This window comes from Girardinichthys multiradiatus, chromosome 5 (genome assembly GCF_021462225.1).
Source record: "Girardinichthys multiradiatus isolate DD_20200921_A chromosome 5, DD_fGirMul_XY1, whole genome shotgun sequence".
Classification (NCBI taxonomy): Eukaryota; Metazoa; Chordata; class Actinopteri; order Cyprinodontiformes; family Goodeidae; genus Girardinichthys; species Girardinichthys multiradiatus.
Window position 1 is genome coordinate 9,432,670 of NC_061798.1, and position 22,863 is coordinate 9,455,532.

At 39.0% G+C, this 22,863-nt stretch overlaps 1 protein-coding gene across 1 annotated transcript; it reads left to right on the plus strand.

The window, feature by feature from the left end:
* Positions 1 to 12,511: 12,511 nt before the first annotated feature.
* Positions 12,512 to 21,493, plus strand: LOC124867759 (small ubiquitin-related modifier 2-like). Its single transcript, XM_047364350.1, has 4 exons — positions 12,512 to 12,664; positions 13,400 to 13,531; positions 16,972 to 17,043; positions 21,006 to 21,493. Exons 1-4 carry the CDS (start codon positions 12,524 to 12,526, stop codon positions 21,069 to 21,071), a joined length of 411 nt encoding a protein of 136 aa, XP_047220306.1. The 5' UTR covers positions 12,512 to 12,523; the 3' UTR covers positions 21,072 to 21,493.
* The last annotated feature ends 1,370 nt before the right edge of the window (positions 21,494 to 22,863 follow it).

A 22,863-nucleotide genomic window follows, 5' to 3' on the forward strand; every position in this document is an offset into this window, starting at 1 on the left:
TTGTTGGAAAGAGTCCATGTTTTATTCCAGCTTATTACTGAGACCAAACCAGACCAGCAGAAATTACATTTAGAACAGATATGCAATGAGTTTGAAATAAACAACAAATATGTTTGTTAATTTTAGGAGAGCTAGGTTTAAAACAGTGTGCTTATAGACGTGTCAGTTGGATCATATTCCATGTTTTAAATCAAACCTTGGGGATGTTCCATTTAATTTAATATAGCTATTTCCATTATCTGAGGAGTCTAATATGTCAAGCACAAGCATAATGGTATTAGAGGTGTGTCTATTTCTTAAAAAGCCTAATTGTGTTTCCTCAATAACATTATCTAAAACTAATTTCAATCACTTAGAAAAGATAGGGGCCAGGATTTTGTAATCATTATTTAGTAGACTGATTGTGCGCCAATTATCAATAAATAAGTTATTCTTTGGTTTAGGGAGGAGTGTAATCAATCCTTGAGTTAAAGTGGGAGGGAAGGTACCCTTAATAAAACTTTCATTATATACTGATAGCAAACCATCTGTTCCAGGTGATTTATTATCCTTCAGGCTCTCAATTGAATCTGGTCCTTCTTTTAAAGTGATGGAACAATCTTCCTATTCTCGGTCATCTTCGCTGACTTGCTTAGTGTCTATCAAAGTATTTTGAAACTTTTTAGCATTGCCACAGTATTTGGAGCTGCATAAAGCTTTCTAGACGCTGGAGCAGATGTTGGCAATACTAGCTGCATCATTACACACAGCATCAATTATTAGAAGCTGGTGAATCGTATTATTTGCAGAATGAGATTTTTCCATTCTAAAGAAATATGCAGCGTTTTGCTCACCCTCCTCTGTCCACTGCCTTCCGGATCTAACATAGGCACTGTTGGCTTTAGCTTGATGAAGTTAATCTAATTTGGTTTGGTACTCAGATAGCTTTTCTGTCTCTGCAGGTGACATTTTATCAAGAGAAACAGAAGAGAGGGCTGCTATCTTAGAAATCACCAAATTGTTTTTGCTTTGCAAGATCGCTGCAATATTTCCTAAAAAAGTTACCCAATTTGAATTTTAAAAGTTCCCATTTTCTACCATATACTTCTTCAGCCTTAGCCTCATTCCATAATATTTGTATCATATTCTTGACCTTAAGTCTGACTGTCTCATGAGATAAAATAGAACCATTAGGTTTCCATGATCAAATACTGTATGTTGATGCCTGGAGGATGGAATCAAAGAAATGTTGATTTGAATTGCTTTGTAAAAGCAAAGCGTCGGAGTTCAACATTGATGCTATCTTTTAGATTACCAAAAATTTGCCAAAAGTCTAATTCTAGATTGTCTAATTATGATTTATTGCTCCAAGTAAAACTGCGGACAGAGGAGTGTTTTTCTCTCCAGATGTCTACCAAGTCAAATCTTTGTATGAATATTTTTAAATTTGCTCTGGCACTAGTGCAAATTCCTGCTGGTCATCTATCTATTGTACTGTCCAAAGTTATATTAAAATCCCCCCCAAAGACCAGGTAAGCATCAGGAAATTTGCCAGCCAGTATTGAATCTTGTTTTCTACCTGATTTAGCAAATTATTATTATCATGCATTGTGATGCAGCCATAACCGTTAAGTTATTAAAAGAACATTATGAACATGAAGAACTTGACAAATATAATGACCATTCCGGTCATTTTCTATGTGTAAAACAGTACCTGTAAATCTATTTTTAAATGTACAAACCCCAGCTAAATGTTGTGAAGCATGTGAGAAATAAGCAGTTTCCCCACTGGGACCTTTAAAAGTGCTTATCATTAGAAACAGTGTGAGTCTCCTGAAAAACATTGTACATTGCTTGGTGAACAAAAATAGAGCTTTGTGTTTCAAATTATTCCTTAAACACCTAGCGTTTGGTAAAACAACAGATAACAGACATAAAATGAACTGAAAGACAGCTAAAAAGCCATGACAGCGAGAACTATGGTGATGTAAGAGCAGCATCATGTTGAGAATTACGAGTACACAGGTGGCTTACATAAAGCCAAAGAGACTCTTAAAAGATGGCACAGATGTAATCACTACTCCACTGTTCCAGAGGTGTCCCCAGAACAGAGACAACCTTCTTTATTAGCTTGTTGAGTCCTTGCCTCTAATGCTTCTATCATGGCAGAAGAGATCACACTCTCCACAACAGACTTATAGAAGATTTGCAGCATCTTGCTGCAAACAGCTTTTAGGAATAACCTTACTTACTATAACTTACAGAGCTTTACACATGACCTTTTACACACACACCATAATGATAAAGTATAGAGGCTAATGTTTTCACTTTTGTTAGGATAGGGTAAGAATCCTCACTGACGCACATCATAAGGACAAATGACCTACAGTTTGACATAAAGTTAGTGCATTTGGTTGATTACGGAACGCTTTGTAATCGGGTTGATTATAATGCTGCAGCCACACTTAGATTCAGGGTTGGACACCTGCTATTACACACTCTATCAGATAAACACCAGAATGGTGACACATAGTCTACTGATAAACACTGAGGGAGTGTACATCCCTTGGAGGGAGTACCAGACATAAAAACCATGTGTGACCTTCTTTCGGGACTGTTTCATCACTTTGATCACCGAGCGAGTTAAGGACAGGAGCCATCAGCGCTGATCTCTGTAACCATTCCTCTGCCTTATTTAGAATAAAAATGTTGAGAGTATAGAACAGGTGGAGAGTCATTCCGTGACCATTCACAGCGTCATCTTGTAACCGCCCAAACCCAGATAGAGGGACAAAAGGAGTCTGCTAGAAATTAAGAATTTTTCACATTTATGTTTTAGGTCTAAGATGGTTATAATAAATACAAAATAAAAAATTTGGTTCAAGGAAATTTGATGTTGAGAAGAGGATTTTTTTTTTTCTCAAAGTTCAGTCCTATACTAACAACACCAGTTCTTTCATTGAGCCCTTTAGACCAACAACATACAGCAAGGTTTCTGGGAGAGGGTTGAGACCTACATTGTGTTAAATCTGCTTCAGACAGTAATTAAAATGAATAAGCCTTTGTTACATACCAATCGGATTACGGTAACTGGTGATGCAGCAACCTATCATATGACAGGAAAAACTCACAGTGATCATATTACACTTGGTTTACACTCCCTACACTGACTTCCTGTCTGTTTACAATTCCTTGTTTAAAGAATTTAAATTGTATGGCACTACCTTACCTATCTAAACCTTTGCACTTTCCTCTCAAACAGAGCTCTGAGGGCTTCATATCAATTGTTTTTGGAGATTTTGAGTTGTGCCAATCAGAGGTGGCACAGCCTTTTCCAGTGGTTAGGGAACAGTATCCATTTGAACATTAGAGCTGCACAGAGCATTTTCTTTTCATTTTTAATGAGTGTTGCAAGTGTTGACACCCATGGTATATATGTACAAAACATCTTAGATTAATCTTTATTTGCAGCAGCACAATCTCACCAGGAAAGAAATAAAAAAAGAAATATCCACCTGTTAATTTCTGTACATTTAATCAGTGTGAGAAAAACAAATCCAACTTTAAGAAATAGTTGTTTTATGATTTTTGACTAAATCTTTGACCTTTTGTCTTTGTACAATCTCTATCCTGAGTTCTGGGTTCTCTCAGATGGCTCAGCTCACCACACATGTAGGATTTGGATCTTCTGGCTGAGATGACCATGAAAGAAGGATTAGTTTGGGTCTGGTGAACTCTTTCTGTGTCAATTTTGCTTTATTTTATGGACCAGTATCCTACTGAAAAACCCAGTGAAAACATTTTTTTAGTTTACTGGTAGATGACATATATATATATTATTTTTTTTTTAAGCGTTCATGATACAAGGCACATGGTGTTTCCAGTGCCTTTGGAATAGAAACAGGCTCACAACATCCCAGGTCCTCCATCATGTTAAACACTGGGCATAAGGTATCTTTTTACTTATTTATTCTTTGTTTCCCCTACGACCCTGTATGGAGGATGGATGGATGGACGGATGGGCGGACGACCCAGAGTGTTTGTTGATAAAAAACTCAATCTTAGTCTGATCAAAGCAGACAATTTAAGTCAAAGTCCCAGTTCAGATGAATAAACTCTGTTTTTATTTTTGAGATAGTAGGAAAGAAAATACTTTTTCAGACAACACTCTTAAACTACCTGTTGGCATGTAGATTCAATTCAACTAAGTTCAAATATACTCCGATTATGTTAAAAGGAAAATAGGTGTTGAATGGTTATCTCATGATCCAAGTTTCTTAGAGTCATAAATGGTGACTGGTGCAAGCAGGAAGGATCGCCTGAAGCACTCTGTGTCACTGTGAATCTGATGATTCTTATGAAGCATACTTCTTTGCACAGTCAGCTCTAGAGGCTCCAGAACAATCTTAAGAACAGAGCCACCCTTAATTATATAGTCAAGTAAAATATATTGTGTAATTGTTGTTTGTAAGCCTTAGTGACTCCAAGATGCCACTCTTTATTTTAGTTCACTAACACTAAGCTTTAGATATTTTTTTACTTCTCTTACCAACCTGCTAACTGTTTATGGTGGTTAATGAATATGGATCATCCAGCCTAGTAGCCGGTGACTTAAAGGCAAATGGGCCCCTGTGTCACATCATATTTATATCCATTTATATTCCATTGTTTTGAATGTTATCAAAGAATGCAAACACTCGGTTCCAGGAGGGGAAATTTGACTGAGAAGTTTCCTAATTGCAGATCTCTTTAACAAGGCAAAACGAAGACATGTAAATATAGTGGTGGTTTACATGAATGTGCACATTCTTTAATACTTAGGCAGGCCCTAAAAAGTGACATTTACAAAGCAGAACTAAACAGGAACAGTAGAGAGGGTAAGAATTATATTGAGAGTAGAGTTTAGGCTCAACATTTTTAAAAGTATTAGAATGTTCAGTCATGTCCTGTGGCTGTATCATCCCCTGACCTCTCTACAGACACGGGAAGTCTCACAGCAGACGGATTTGTGTTCAGATACAGATCTTAACAAGCGTGCCCTATAATTTGTTTGTTATTATTATTGAGCTCAAACTTTTTCTGATCCAAGACCTGGGGTGGGATTTGACCTTATCCACTCACTTCAAAATGGCCATTCGCCATTTTTTCTGCCGTAGGCCACGAGGTTTTGATATACAAAGGCTAATGTGTTTAGGTTGCAGATTTCTATTTTTGTATTTCATAAAATCTTAGAATGGCTGGCAATAAGACAGCTGGTAATAAGCCTATAGAAGGCCCTCACGTTCGTCAGGTGTTCCTTTTACGCCTGGACTTTTGAAGGGAAATGCCTAAAGTAGCTTCAAAAGCCTCGGAAAGTTTGAACTTGCTGAAAAGGTCTGTGCTTTGTTAACCTGCTGAAGATGACTGCTGTCCCAGAGGAGTGTCTGAGGGGAGATCAGCTATGGTTAATGTTATTCTCCTATTTTAATAAACAAGTTTCTAATAAATATAAGGGAATTATTTAGTTGGTTGTGTTTTTGTGTGTTTTTTCTTTAAGAAATTCTGACTACTGCATAAAAAACAGTTGGTATGCTTTTTTTAGGACAGATTTTTGAGATTTCATTTGGTTTTTGGTTGACAGAATTTTGCTGGAAATGTCAGGGATGTTATGGTGTAGTCTTATTTTGATTAATGAGAGTTGGTTTTGATAAATTTGGTCTCCAATTCTTGGAAAACTGTATGATGCTTGGCCCAGTTTTTTGAAAAATGCCCTAACAAACATTTGATCTCCATGGATATGTTGATTAAAATACATTAAATAAGTTTAATACCTAAAAAACATTTAAGAAACTATTTGTTTCCAATTGTAAACTATTGTTATTGTGCTGTTAGTTTCATATTTTTTTTCAAGAAAGGGACATTTGGACCTGTTTTCATTGACAGGAATGCTTACAGTGGTGTAGTGATTTAAAACAAACAGTTTTTAGAGAATCGATTCTTTGACAACTACTTAACTGAAATTTCTGGAGAAATGTCTGGAATTTTATGAGAATCGGTTTTATTGTATTTCGTGTGGAATGTTTGCTTGGAACTGTCCAGGGTGGATCCCGCCTTTCGCCCATAGACTGCTGGAGACAGGCACCAGCTCCCCTTTGACCCACTATGGAATAAGCGGTAGAAAATGACTGACTGACTGACTGGCTGTTTGCTTGAAAAACTAGGTGGTTCTTAATCCCCAAACCTTTTTGAATTTTGACACATTTTCAACCCAAACTGAATGTATTTTATTGGGATTTTTTTATTGGGATTATGACAGACCAACATGAAGTAGTGTATAGTTGTAAAACTGAAGGAAAATCATTTTTATTTTAATTCAAGAATTGGGCCCTCAAGATGGCAGCATGTTGGAGTAGCTCTGTTACATTGATTCTGATTTTGAATTCTAAATCCTCGTGTTGTGAATACATTTTTTTCTTTTTGGATGATTATACTATCTGGTATTGGATGCTGTGCAGCTGGAAAGACTTTTGCTGAGACATTTTTACATTTGAACATTTGTGATGATGCATAACCATAGCAACAATGTGTTTTTTTTACAACCAGAAGCAGCTGAATAATATCTCAAAAGCTCAAATAATACTTCAACTACAACCCCAAACCCTCATTGAGTTGGAAAGGAAGTGTCCCATATGCAGAGCAGGAACTAAGAGATTAGACAGAAGGAGGAAGTTCAGACCATCTCTTTCATCGATTATGATGTACAATGTGACATTGTTGTGAAACAAGTTCGATGAACTCCAAGCCCTATGAAGGACCCTGCCCAATGCCCAAGGACAACCCTCTTAATGCGTTTGTGGCAGTATCTGTTGATTTTAACCGTACTTCACTCTTGCTATTGTTAGGAATTACCTTAATTAATATGCTCATAGCTGTTTTTCCTTTTTATACTATAGTGAAATAAATATAAGTTTAATGTTTCCCTTTTGTTACAATAGGATAAGAAACTCATAGACATACAGTACAAGGATAAATGGCCCAAGGTTTGTCATAAATGACCTGAAGCTGGGGCACTGGGTTTGATAGTGGAGCAGCTGGTATAACTGGTTTGATTAGAAACCTACAGCACACTTAGATTAAGTATGGACACCCGCTACTACACAACCTACCAGATAGACACCACAATGGTGACACATAGTCAACTGATAATCACTGAGGGAGTGTACATCTATTGCATCGGAGTGCCAGATATAAAACTACATGTGACCTTCTATCGAGGCTCTTCGTCATCCTCTAACAGACGGAGACGGTCCGAGACGGGAGCCTCAGCGCTGATCTCTGTAATCATTCCTGTGCCTTAATTTAGATTAAAAAGAGCTAAAAGTTAGAAACTGGTTGAGAGTCGTTCCTTTAAGAGTCTTTAGATAGAAGTGGTGACTGTTTCCGGGGTCCAAATACCGGTGGGGCTCCGAGGCGTCTGACCGCCAACAGGGTGCGGTAGCTCAGACACTATGCTTCAAACATTTCAACAGTTTGTCAGCTGTTCTAACAGAGAAAACAAAACGTTGGATTTGTTTTATGCAAATGTCAAGGACTCATACATCTTTAAAGCAAAACCTCTTCTAGGCAAATCTGATCAAAAACTTGTTTTATCTTGTTTTAATCTATGTGAAGATTACAGGCTGCAAGCAGAAGGACTATCGGACAGATGGATATCTGGACCGAGCAAATAAACTAAACACATTCTTCAATAGGTCCAGTTCTGTTTAGAGCAACTGTGGGATCCTACAGCATCTCTTCAACCTTGGCCTGAACCAGGTGAAAGTTCCAGTGTTGTGGAAGACCTCCTGACTTGTTCTGGTACAAATGAAAACTCACCCATCAGTCCTCAATGATTGTAGACCTTTTGCCCTGACATCCCACATCATTAAGGTCTTAGAAAGACTCTTATTGGCCCACCTGAGTAAGCAAACAATAAATTATCAGGACCCTCATCAGTTTGCTTATCACTGTGGAGTTGGAGTTGAAGATGCCATCATACACCTGCTTCAACAAACCCACTGTCATCTGGACAAAGCCAGCAGCACTGTGAGGATCATGTTCTTTGATTTCTCCAGTGCATTTAACACAGGTCTCCAGAAGACGTAGGTGGAGGCCTCAACAGGCTCTCCTATGGGGACTCTTGTTAGCTACAAAAACATTTACTTTCCCTTTAGGATTGATTAGTGTTTTTGTTTTTGAATTTGAATTGAAATTCTTGAAATTGTGTGTTTTCAGTCATTTTCAGCCAAAACTTTGTAGAACCACCTGTCGCTGATGTTACAGCTGCAAGTCCACCAGCTTTATACATCTAGAGGATTACATTTTTGTCCATTATTCTTTGCAAAATAACTCAAACTCAGTCAGATTGGATGGAGAACATCTGTGAACATCAATTTTCAAGTCTTGCCACTAATACTTAATTATGTTTAGGTCTGCACTTTCACTGGACCATTCTAAGACATGAATATGCTTTGAAGTCAACCATTCCATTGTAGCTCTGGCTGGACGTTTCAGGGGTGGTTGTTCTGCTGGAAGGTGAACATTTAGCACAGTCTCAAATCTGTCTACTAGCGTGTTTAATCAAAGCTGTGGTGTGTTTAGTGTGATATGCATGGTTACTTTTCCTCACACTAATTTACTAAGCTACACATAAAAATCTGAAAAATATGACATGCATTTGTTTTTACTTTACTTTCTTTACTCTAATACCCTCAATAAAATCTAATGCAATGGATTTTGATTTCAAATAGGAGGACTTACGATGTTAGTGAGTTTAAAAGGCAGTTATTTGCACTGAATTTTATTTCAGGGATTTAACCAACAGGGGTTGACACCCCCTCACACTGCTCGAAATTTCAAAAGGTGGTTTAATGGCCTTGGTATCACTGTACTTAACTGGCCAGCAAATCGGTGTGGCCCAAACTGTAGAAAGAAGCTAAGGGGTACTGTAAAAAGCAAGATGAGAGAATGAGAAAACCATGTGAACAAACTGTAGGCCACTATCAATGTAACCTGTGGTTCCTCAACACCTCAGTAGTGCATCAGGCTTTTTTTTAATAGTGTTGTGTAATGTACTATTTTGTAATTTTTGTAAAACTGAGGTTTGGGTTTTCATTAGCTGTAATCCATATTCATTAAAATGAATATAAATTAAAGCTTGAAATAGATTGCCCTGTGTGATGAATATAAAGATGAAATTCACTTTTTTAACTGTCAGTCAGTCATTTCCTATACCACTTCTTCCATGGTGGGTCACAGGGAAGCTGGTGCCTATCTCCAGCAGTCTATGGCTGGAAGGCGTGGTACACCCTGGACAGGCACTTTTTTATCTGAATTACTGAAATACATTTTTTTTATATTTTCTAATTTTTTTAGATGCATCTATGCTGAACACTGATATTTAAAATGCAATACTTAAAAAAGGTAACTCTCAAAAGCCCATTAAAGCATTTTTTATACACTATCTTGATATTACAGAACTTGGTTTCGGAACTATTGGTACCTGGAAGCTTTTTACCCTCGGACTATTTTACAGTAACAGGACAGGACTCTGAACAGACTCATGTACAGTAGGTGGCGGTACGCACCTACAAGCTGTTTATGATCCACCATTGTAGAAGACAAGAAGAGGAAGAGGACTGCAACATTTTCTTTTAACGTTGCGTGTTGAACAAAATCATGGGGCATAAAGAAACATCAGTTTGTACATGTTTAAGGAACACATAATGGTAAAGTATGAAGATAATGGTGTGCCAGACGTCAAAACAAAATTAAAAAAAGAAATTATAATAAAATAAAAAAACACATAGGGGCACTAGTTCGCATCAAATAATTGCTTGCTTTTCATCCGTTTTGAGGCACTCAGGTGGCTGTCCATTAGATAACTTTTAAAAGCTGAAAAGTTGGGTTTTCTATTGCTCCATTTACAGGTATTAATAAAGAACTTGTCGAGAATCAGCAGGTTGTTAAGCACTTATGTCTCTCTGGGTGGTTGTAAATATAATGCCCTTTCTTTTCAAAGGATGGGGTAGGAAAAGAGTTGTTGACAACCAGTCCTGTAGGTTTTCCCAAAAGGTTCCGGTGTGCTCACAATAAAAAAAAAAGATGGTCTGTTGTGGACGCCAACAAATGAAGCCAGAGGTTTTTGGAAGCCATCTTTGACAAATGTGTACTACTCAAAAGAATAAAGGGAAAACTCAAATAACACATCCTAGATCTGAATGAATGAAATATTCTCATTGAATACTTTGTTCTGTACAAAGTTGAATGTGCTGACAACAAAATCACAAAAATCATCAATAGAAATTAAATTTATTAACCAATGGAGGCCTGGATTTGGAGTCACACACAAAATTAAAGTGGAAAAACACACTATAGGCTGATCCAACTTTGATGTAATGTCCTTAAAACAAGTCAATTGAGGCTCAGTATTGTGTGTGGCCTCCATGTGTCTGTATGACCTCCCTACAACACCTGGACATGCTCCTGATGAGACGGTGGATGGTCTCCTGAGGGATCTCCTCCTAGATCTGGACTAAAGCATCCGCCAACTTCTGGACAGTCTGTGGTGCAACGTGAGGTTGGTGGATGGAGCGAGACATGATGTCCCAGATGTGCTCAATCGGATTCAGGTCTGGGGAACGGGTGGGCCAGTCCATAGCTTCAATGTCTTCATCTTGCAGGAACTGCTGACACACTCCAGCCACATGAGGTCTAGCATTGTCCTGCATTAGGAGGAACCCAGGGCCAACCGCACCAGCATATGGTCTCACAAAGGGGTCTGAGGATCTCATCTCGGTACCTAATGGCAGTCAGGCTACCTCTGGCGAGCACATGGAGGGCCGTACGGCACTCCAAAGAAATGCCACCCCACACCATTACTGACCCACTGCCAAACCAGTCATGCTGAAGGATGTTGCAGGCAGCAGATCGCTCTCCACGGTGTCTCCAGACTCTGTCACGTCTGTCACATGTGCTCAGTGTGAACCTGCTTTCATCTGTGAAGAGCACAGGGCACCAGTGGCGAATTTGCCAATCCTGGTGTTCTCTGGCAAATGCCAAGCGTCCTGCACGGTGTTGGGCTGTGAGCACAACCCCCATTTGTGGACGTCGGGCCCTCATACCATCCTCATGGAGTCTGTTTCTAACCGTTTGTGCAGACACATGCACATTTGTGGCCTGCTGGAGGTCATTTTGCAGGGCTCTGGCAGTGCTCCTCCTGTTCCTCCTTGCACAAAGGCGGAGGTAGCGGTCCTGCTGCTGGGTTGTTGTCCTCCTACGGCCTCCTCCACGTCTCCTGGTGTACTGGCCTCTCTCCTGGTAGCGCCTCCAGGCTCTGGACACTACGCTGACAAACACAGCAAACCTTCTTGCCACAGCTCGCATTGATGTGCCATCCTGGATGAGCTGCACTACCTGAGCCACTTGTGTAGGTTGTAGAGTCCGTCTCATGCTACCACGAGTGTGAAAGCACCACCAACATTCAAAAGTGACCAAAACATCAGCCAGAAAGCATAGATACTGAGAAGTGGTCTGTGGTCCCCACCTGCAGAACCACTCCTTTATTGAGTCTGCCTTGCTAATCGCCAAAGATTTCACCCTGTTGTCTATTCTATTTACACAACATCTGTGAAATTGATTGTCAATCAGTGTTGCTTCCTAAGTGGACAGTTTGATTTCACAGAAGTTTGATTGACTTGGATATTATTGTGTTGTTTAAGTGTTCCCTTTATTTTTTTGAGCTGTGTATAAAATCTGAATAGTTTTTGTCTGTCTAACCTGGACCAGTTTAGAGTTTTCACACAATCTTAAAAACTCTGGAAAATATTTGAAAAAGAATTTGATTATTTTCCTGGTTTTTACAATCATTGTTGGGTGTTAAATCCAAGATACATCATCTATCAGTCTGTCTACCCATCTATCCGCCCTTACATCCATCTATTCAGATGTATATCCAGCCATCTATCTGTATTTACATTCTGAAAATGGGGAAACTTTTTTAAATGAGTGTAGAACTTAGAGTCAAATGATCAAATTTAAAGCCTGATCCTGGGGACACTTCTGTCTAGCCACACTGTAGAGTGGAATAAACCTGCTTGAGAATAAATGTATCTTGTGCGAACTCTCAGACCTGGAACTCTTAGCTATGTGCACAACAATGATCTGCTTAAGGGGTGGTGAATTGGTGAAATTATACTTTTAAAGGCTTGAGGCATTTGAGTAAGAAATGATTGGAGTGGCTCCTGTCACCATCTGCTCACCAGCTTCTGTGAAAGACTGGTTGGGAAGGGAACTGTGCCATTCTCTCAGAGATATCGACATAGTATTGGCAATAAATAGGAAGTAAGACTATGTTTTATTAGAGATGCAATATTATTAAATACAGTAAGAAGACACTATATTACTTCTTCAAAAATACTTGTAATTAAGATTTAGAGATATTTGGTTTCAAGTTCCAAAAGCTTGCTGGTCAAATGTATTTCACTAAAGACAAATAGTAAAGTCTTGATTGCGTAATTGACCCCCTATGATTGGAAACACATGTAAAAGATTTACAGCCGTCCGAAAGTGGCGCCCCTTACAGCGCAGGCGCGGCCGTTCAGGCGCACTACGGCTAGCCAAAGTAGCAGGAGCAGCAGTAGCAACGATGGCAGACGAAAAGCCTAAGGTAAGAAGCGGTTTTTATGACTTTTCTTCTTACTGCAGCACGTATATCCTGTGCAACAATGTTATGATTTGTCTGAACCGATTGCCCTCTAACGAAAAATGAAAACAAACAAAAAACGTCCAACCTCGAAGCTAGCCAACATGCTAGCGGTTAAAATTAGCATATAAGCTAACTGTTCTGAATCTATGGCCGAATGAAAGGAATTTTTTTATGCACTGTTTCCAAACTGCGGTTATTCGTGGAGACCCCCTAGCAACATTATGTGATTGAGCTTTTGCATGACTAAGGGGTTAAAAGAAGGTTCCGGCTGATTCTGAATGCGAGTAAACCTACTTGCAGTTTGCAACTGCAGCTAAAATGAGTAGTTGGGACAAAAAGCTAATGTCCGAAACGCATCTCTTTTATGTTTGATTCCATGGTTTAAAGCAAGTGTTACAGTTTTTTGTAGTAAAAACAAAAAGTTAAAATTGACTAACTTCCTAGTGAGCTGCAGGCTACTGGTGAATGACTCGCCTACTGTTAAAGAGAAGTTGTAATTTCGCTCCTTTCTACGCAGTTACCAGATCAACCCTCCATCTATAACAGTCACTGGCAGTGGGGTTAATCGATGAATGATGGTGGAAATGATATAGAGTATAAAACTGCCGACGGCCGCTCCAGATAGGCTTTGTTTCAGCTGGTTTGGGGGGTTTTATGCACTGCTTGACTCCCTGTGAACTCGTTTTCGCCCCTCAGGAAGGAGTAAAGACGGAGAACAATGAACACATCAACCTGAAGGTGGCAGGGCAGGATGGCTCAGTAGTGCAGTTCAAGATCAAAAGGCACACTCCTCTCAGCAAGCTGATGAAAGCTTACTGCGAACGGCAGGTGAGACAAACGAGCTTTCACTCTGAACAACACATTTCTCTAAAGTTAACAAAACGATGTTAAAACTGTTCTTAAGATAATGTTGACTTAAAAGCTCGTTGGACGTTTTTTCTGACACCCAAAAATATATTTAGTAGAATAAAGAAAACTTATGCAACCACTGTATATTTAAATTTCTTTATTTGTAATTTTTGTCGCCATTTCATTACCCGTATAACATTTATACTATCCTAAACCACATGTCGGTGTTTCTCAGGCTTACATAGCATTGATTCAGTTTGAGATGATGATTCTGTCTTGTATGAATAATTACTTACTCAGGTAAATTACTGTAATTCTCTCCATACATGGGTGCATTTTGCTAAATTTGAATATATTTTTGAAAAGTTAATTATTTCAGTAATTTAGATAAAAAGTTAAATTCTAAGATCTATTACAAAATGATACATTTCAAGCATTTATGACATCCAGCTATAACCCAAAAATTAAGTTTATCAGAAAATTTGAATATTTCAGACTGATACAAATGATTTTAAATACAAAAATGTTGGCTTACTGAAATATGTCTGTGTACTCTACAGTATAACAACTCATAAGTCAGGGCTCCTTTTGCATGAATTACTGCAGGGTGGCATAAAGGTGATGAACCTGCAGTGCTGCTGAGGTAGTAAAAAAGTAAAGGTTAGTGTAATTGTGGCTTTTAGCTGGTCTGCGTTGTTTGCTCTGGACTCGGTCTTCTTCTAGACTATATATTCCATAGATGCTCTGTGTGCTTCTGTTCAGACCTGTTTGCTGCTCAGCCAAGCACAGTGATCCCATGATCATTACAGCAGGCAGTATGGGCAGGTACCAAATTCTGCTTGAAAATGAAATCAACAGAGGGAAGCCTGAGGTGCTCTAAACTTTTCTGGTCGCATTACTGTTGTAATGCTTACTTTGCACTTGATAAAGCACAGTGCACCAACACCAGCAGATGGCATGACTCCTCAAAACATCACTGACTGTGGAAACTTCACACTGAAGCTGAAACAACATGGATTATAGGCCTTTCGACTCTTCCTCTCTAAATGAAATGCAAACTTCACTTTTTACCTGGAAAGAGGATTTTGGATCACTGAGAGGAGTCCAGTTCCTTTTCTCCTTCGATGAAGTAAAATGTTTCTGACATCTTCAGGAGTGGTTTAACATAAGGAACGCCACAGTTGTAGTGAATGTCATGGATATCTCGGTGTGTCGTGGCTTTTTAATCACTGACTCCAGCCGCAGTTGATGCCTTCTGGCTTTCCGCTGAACTGTTGAATGGACTTCGCTTCACAATCCTCTCAAGGCTTCTGTTAATCCTGTTTTTGTGCACCTGTTTCTACCCCCACTTCTTCCTTCCAATTAACTATCTATTATTGTGGATACTGTACTGTTAACAGCCAGCTTGCTTAACAATTCCCTTAGGGCTTGATCTTCAGAAGGCTTGCATCTACAAACGAAGTGGTAATCGGATTGCTGGTGCCAAATCAGGGGAACTGCGGGTGCAACCTTTTTAGCGAGTCTGCCTTCATGAATGTGCAAAACATATGATAATGACCCAAATGCGCAAATTAATGGGAGGAGGATATGCAAATGTCATCCCTTACCACCCGCAATGTGATTTCTCAAAGCCTGAAATGGTTTGCGGGGGAAAATTTTGGTGTGTGGATTTAGCAAGTTTGAAATGCAGGTGCTAATTGGGACGCAAAAATGTCTGCTGTCACTTTGGTCAGAAAGAGGCATAGATAGAATGACAGATGACAGGGAGAGAATAAAAATATTAAATATAATATATTAAAAACGGATGAGAATAGAGGATTCTGTGTAGGATTATCTGAGCTCTGATTTGGAGCCAGTCACAAACAAAAGCCATGATATTTCTCCTATGGTAAAACTTGCAACACTTCATTAAACATCATTCCAGCATAACATCGCCGTCAATGATCATCTGTTGAACGTGCACTAACCTGATCATGGCAAAATGTGCACATAAGTGATCAAGTGCGCACAACCTGTAATTGCACATCATGCAAAAGACCCACTGTGTTTTGTTGTTGATAATATAATTAATAGGAAAGAACTAAAGACATTATAAGGCAGATTAAATCCTTCATTTGCAAACTGGATTCTAAAATCACTTCTTAGCAGGTGAAAAGGCAGCTTTTCCATGTGGTGACAGTCTATGCTTTAACCTTGTCACTAAACAAGCATTATTGACAGTAACGTTATGTCACTGCAGGGCAATCGGAGCCTGATCAGTTTGATTATGTTGTTTAAATGTGAACATATGCAAGAGGAGGGTTTTGTTTATGCAGTTGAAAATTATTTTGTCACCAAAAAACTATTTAAAGAATCAAACATGGTGTTTATCATTTAAAATATTGGTAAAACGAATTTAGTAAAATCACTGGAAAATGTATTTTTATGACATAAATGTTTGATTTCACAGTTATGTGGCACTGTTTTAAAATTAGCAAAGCTATAACATACAGATTGCCAACTCCTATAACAGTCTATTTTTATGTTGCTAATATTAAACGCCCACTTATTACACATGCAATTTATTAATAGTACACGCAAATTAGCACCCGCTATGTGGGATCTTTGAAGATCAGGCCTTTAGTGTTTTACCAGTAACTTGTCACCAACCACTAAGGATCATCTTTCAGATAATCATTTTATCCAGTGAGCCACAGGTGTTTATTACGCCCCTGATCCATCTCGGAAGGTAGTAAAAAAACCTCGAACCCCTATGAAACGTGAGATTGTAGAAGGAGTGTGACATGGTAAATGGCGAAGACAGCACCAGTAGCAGTATAGCCTTAGGGTGCTTACAGGCAGGAGATATAGTATTATCCTCCAGTCTCTGTCTGGAGGAAGAAATATGTTGATCAACAAAATGAATAAAAATGTTTAGTTATTTTACTCTAATAACTTTGTATAACACGAGTTTACGGTTTGACTGGAATAGTTAAATAATATAAAATAATTTTTCTATATTGAATTATTGAGTTGCACCTGTAGGACTGAATCAGTCCTCACTGAATCGACTACTAGCTGTTCAAAGTTAAATGTAAATGTTATTGCTTCTAAGAGTCAAAGTATGGCAAAACCTTATTTGGTGACCACCATCACACACCTGCTAAGATCTGAGCTATTCTTTTACATTTATTTTTATTAGTTCATTAAACTTAGTGAAGTTATTTGCTTTGCCAATGGGCACAACATGTGGCTGGAGGAAGTTGGAATTGAACCCACAACTTTCCACTGAGCCACAATTGCCCTAATATCATCACCCTACTATATACTATATCATAGCCAACTCATTGTAAAGCACTTTCATCAGAAGAAAACGGTCTTCAAAATGGCTGTGTTTATATGTGGTTCTAAAACACCTAATGTTGGTTCTTTCCACTCAGGGTCTGTCAATGAGGCAAATAAGATTTCGATTTGACGGTCAGCCTATTAATGAAACGGACACACCTTCACAGGTAAGCGGACACATTGTTGTTTAGCTTGTTGTCTGTTTGTTACTTTGGCAATTTCTCTTATTTCAGTGAGGGTGTAATCACACATTTTCAAACAAAGTTCATTGTGTCTGTATACAATATAGTCTTTAGGTTCTTTTGTTATTAGACACACAATTTATTTTGCCCCACAGGACATAACTGATTTGATACGTCACGTACCATTTAGTGACACTTCTGATGAAGACGAATGTTTTCCGTTTAAACATGTCGGGTATGTCCTTAGGGTCAAAGACATTGTGTGTCTAATAACGAAATAACCTAAAGACTATACACTTGCCACGTTTGGTCCACTTTGAACGGACCAGAGTTAATTTTCCACCTTGACCAAACAACCGGACCGAGATCCACTTTTTAGTTTCGCTTCCAAACAGACTCTGGTGTGGTTTTCTTCTGGTGTGAATATTAACCGGCCTCGATCCGACCCAGCTACAGGAAACGTACGTCTTTTTGGATTTAATGAGCCACCGTAGTGGATGTTGTAAAATATCGCAAAACCTGCAATGAATAAACTGCTTTTGAAACTCATAATGATTTTGTAGCTGTAACAACTCCAAAATATGTTGTGCAGAAATGCAGCAAGCTTTACTTTTCATGACAGTTTTCCTCCACATCTGGGTTTATGCTCTGTCCCGCACCCGTCATTTCTGTCCAATGGTAGCAACCATTGTCACATCCATGGCTTGGTTTACAATTTATAGTTCACTTGCAAAATGTGAAAGTGAACAGCACCAAACGAAAAAGGACTTTCCTGGTGTAAACCCTCCTACAAAAACGTGTTGAAATCTTTATCTCTAAGGTTGTTCAGTAAAACTCAGTGTTGCAACCACAAATCCAATCACTGTAGCTGGGTCAACTGTCAACATGCCTATGGCGTCACACCCTCTGGCGAATACCAATCCAAACTGCCGAAAACCATTTCTCACACACATGTAGATTCTTGTTTAACCTGATTTGAAGTGGTGATCAAATAAAGCGTTAACTGACTTTCAAACTTTGTGTTAACTAGTCAAGCACACCAAGACCCAGCCGTTCAGGTAGTCTCACTCAAAACTTTCAAAACAGTTTGGGTGTATGTGATTAAAACAATCAAAGCATTACGGCTAAAAGACACAAAAATTAAACATGTTTATTTGCTTGCTTATTTATTATATTTTTGTGTTTTTAGGATCACCCGGTTCTTTTACAAGCAGACGCTACAATAAATCCAGAGTGCGTTCATCGCTATGTAGCTTTTCATCTGAGGTTTTGAAACAAAATATATTTTAGAAAAATACTGTGATTAAACCTTTGAGGTCAACATGAAACTTGAAATTAGTCTGTTAAGCACATGTTTGGAGCATGAGAAGGAAGCTGTCACCTGCAGAAAAACCACAGGTGTTTACTGAGGTTAAGATCAAGAAGCTTTTTTCCTGTGAGGTGACAAATGTTAACCACTGCACTACCATGGCAGCTGTCTTGAGTTTCAGAAGTACTACCGAACATATTATGTTTTGCCGTGTTTTCATGAAACCAATATTTGGCTACAGCTCGCTTTACCAATCTGATGTATGCAAATGACGGAGTGCTCTGTAGTTTTCCACAGACTCAGTCAGATAGCCCTTACTTTGTAGTTTTTCAAATACTGAACTCTGCAGTGTAATTTGAACAACTTTGAAGTGTATTCAGGTTATACTTCAGACCATCTCGCCAGATTATGAACACACAGGGACTCTCCTTGGAGTAAAGCATTGGTTTTTGTAAAACTTGAACACCTTAGAACAGACTGCTTGTCTGTGCAGAGAACAAGTAAAAGGTTTTGTTTACTGTAAAGTTAAGTCATCTATCAAAGTTATATTAATTAACTACATTACTGTCATTCAAATGCAACATATGTCTGCTCCAAGTTCTTTGGAGCATGAGAGGTACATCGGTTGACCCGCCGGAGCAAGACGGACCGGAATGGAACAGAGATGTACCGTAATTTGACGGAGAGCGACGGAGAGTGGGTCCGTCAACAGGGACGTTCGGAGTAGTCACGGAGAATGTTGAACCGTTCTCATTAATTAACAAAACAACTTTTGGCAATCAAGCAGTTTACACAAAGAAGATGAAACAAAATGGAAATAAACAAGTTTTAAATAGTCAGTCATTTTCTACCGCTTATTCCATAGTGGGTCACGGGGGAGCTGGTGCCCATCTCCAGCAGTCCACGGGCGAGAGGCGGGGCACACCCTGGACAGGTCGCCAGTCCATCGCAGGGCAACACATAAACAACCAAGCACACCCTCATTCATACACCTAAGGGCAATTTAGAGTGACCAATTAACCTAACAGGCATGTCTTTGGACTGTGGGAGGAAGCCGGAGTACCCGGTGAGAACCCACGCATGCACGGGGAGAACATGCAAACTCCATGCAGAAAGACCCCCGGCCAGGAATCGAACCCAGGACCTTCTTGCTGCAAGGCAACAGTGCTACCAACTGAGCCACCGTGCAGCCCAGTTTTAAATAGTTTGACCCTAAATTTATTTTTTCTGCCCAGACACAACCTCATATGTGAACGATTCTGATGAACAAGAAGACTTCCTATTGATGCAGTGAGTTGCGTGGCTGGCGATGAATGGAAGAGACGCGACGGCTGCTCTCGGCCTAGCCGCCTATAGTAAACATCTGCTTGGATTGTCACACACGGGCTGCGTCCAGTGTTGGGATGAGCATCTGCTTGGACAGTACACGTCAGGCATGCAGGGCTGTGGTTGTGATGCCTTCTTCAGGAAGTAGGGGAAAAAAACTTGTCAGTGTAATTAGATACCGTCTCAGAGTGGTTCCCTAGTGGTTAAAGAGCAGGGAATTTGCATCCTGGTGAGTCCACAAGTACCCTGGTTCAAATTCCACAGCCTGCCACTCTGGGTCCCTGAGCAAGACCCTTAGCCCCTGAATGTTCCTTGGGCGCTTTAAAATGGCAGCCCACTGCTCCCCAAGGGATGGGTTAAATCCAGAGGGTAATTTCTCCATTGTGAGATCAAGAAAGTTTACATTATTCTAAATTGGCAAATGTTTGTCTTAGATTATTTTTCTTTAGAATCTCAGACAGAAATTTAAAGACTGGTCTAGTCTTATTTTCATCTGCGATATGGCCGTTGGATGCGCAGATATGTCATACTTTACTCTTTGGTATTCTAAGTTCTTTGAAGAAGTGGTCTAGCTCAACCAGCGAAGTCAGACATTCGCGCACGTTTCTCTCTGATTCTGCCGAACACCATAGTTTTGTAGACCTATGTCACAGGGATTCCACCTGCAGCGACTCCTTCATTGGAGCCTTTCTTGTAAATGTCTGTTGTCCTGTATGTACAGTTCTGTCATTGTTTCATCCCATTCCTGGGGCACAGCGCTATGAAGCAAAAGTCTATAGAATTATGTAGTAAAACAAAATGGTGAAATAACTCAAAACATCTTTTTATATTTTAGATTCTTTAAAATAGCTCCCTTTGCTCTGATTACTGCATTGCACACTCTCAGTATTCTCTCAATGAGGTTCATGAGGTGGTCACCTGAAATGTGTTTTCAACAGTGTGAAGCAGTTCCCAGAGGTTGGAATAAAAGAAAAACCTCGGCCATAACAGCAATAGAAATATCGGCTATCAACATCCCACGAATGATTGTTGCAGTATACGTTTTGTTAAGCAGCTCCCTTTAAAGTTCAATCTGCAAAAAACTTTTAATATCAGAATTCTGACTATGTTTCTTATGCGTACTATAACAAAACTGCTGCATCCCCTTGGTAGTCTTAGGTATCAGTTTATCAGAACCTGCATCTAAATTACTACATTAACACTAATGCTTCATTATTAGTAAATGTCTTTTTTAAAGAATTATTTCATAAACCACTGTTCCATTTTTACCCACCGACTCCAAACTGACTTTCTTTTTATCTTTTCCTTACAGCTAGAAATGGAAGATGAAGATACAATTGATGTGTTCCAACAACAAACTGGAGGATCGGCTCTTTAAAGACTGTTTCCTGTGAACATCCCTACCTCCCTTTTTGTTCTTAAACACCTTTGTTATACCCAGTCTTCATATGCTCATCACCAGTGTTCAAATCATCCATTGGGATACTTGTACAAAATGCTGAAAGGCAGCAGGGAGAGTTGACATAGAGGTGTATCACACTGACACTTAAAATGTTGGCATGTCTCAACTGCGGTGTGGAGATATTGAAACTTGTCAAGTGTTTTATTTTTGTTTTTCCCAAGAGCTGGAAAATAAGGTCATTGTTCTTGGGTTTTTTATACGTTTACCAATATGGGTTTTAAATTGGATAGAATTTTGTTGAGTAAGCTTGTGTTATAAGCTGAGATTTGTTTTAAAATGTGTATTGAAATAAATTCTCTTTTTAATAAAAAAAAAAAAAGTTTGGTGTTCAGCTTGAATTCTGACTTGTGGTGCCTTTCAGACGTATTCATACCCTTTGAACCTTTTCTCATTCTGTCACAACAATCGTCAGTGTATTCAGATGTTATATGATATGATAGTTATGATATGATAGCTTTTTTTTACAAATTGTACATTTTATATTCAGCCCCTTTGATCAGATGCCCCTAAATAAGGTCCAGTGCAACTAATTGCCTTCTGAGGTCGTTCAATGAGAAAACAATCAGGGAAAAAAATTATGAAGAATTTTAAAGCAGAGTTAGGTTGTAAAATAATATTTTAAGCTTTAATGTCTTACAGAGAAACTGTTTGATCATCTCAAATGTGGCACCACTGCCAAATCTACAGTAGTTGTCCACCTAAACAGACCGCTTGAACAAGAACATAATCAGACAGCCAAGATGATTATGGTAACCCTGGAGGAGCTGCAAAGATCCACAGCTCTGGTTGGAGAATGTGTTGATAGAAAAAGTATTGGTTGTGCACTCCACACATCTGGCCTTTAGATGGCTTCTGGAGATGATGGGAAGATGCATGCAAAAGACTTAAGACTGGGGCAGAGGTTGACCTACCAGCTGCACATTTACCCTAAACAGCCAGGGATGCAAGGGAAAGGTTCAAAGCATATGGATGAAAACATGTTTTGTGTTGGGATGTCCAGATCTAAATCTAATTGGTAATCTATGGCAAGACTTGAAACCTTATGTTTCTGGATGATTTCCACCCAATCTTACTGAGATGGTTGAGCTATTTTTGTGAAGAAAGATGGGGGTAAAAAAGCTCTAGATATGTAAAACTGGTAGACATACCCTAAAAAGATTTGCAGTTATAAATTCAGTGAAAGGTGGTTCTTTAAAGTGTTGCTTCAGAGGGTCTAAAGGGACCTTTAGAGTGTTCTCTGATATTTTGCATTGTTAAAGTTGAAACTACCCTTCAGAGAACATTCTGGGAACATGTTATGGTTCTCTTAAGTTTACATTGTGATGTTTTAGAAAACATTTTCTGATAGTTCACAGAAAGTCATACAATGATGGAACTTTGGGTAACCTTTAAAGATCGTTCCCTAAATGTTCGGTTAGAAAACCATTAAGCTTCAGGTGACGTTTCCTGAACGTTCTTTGAAAGCTAATTTTTCATACTTTTAGCGAACATTTCCAGAATTGTGAAGAAAAAGGTATCGAAAGCCGTAAAACCGGAAGCTCTCTGACTTTCTTTAGGTTTTACAGAAGAAATGCAAAGTTAAATAGATAATAACATATTTAAGTCATGCAATCTCTAAATTGCTTATAATGCATTTGATCCTACTGAATATAATAACGCCACACATTAGGTTTTATTTTGAAGTCTGGGCCGGATGTTAGACGCCGTC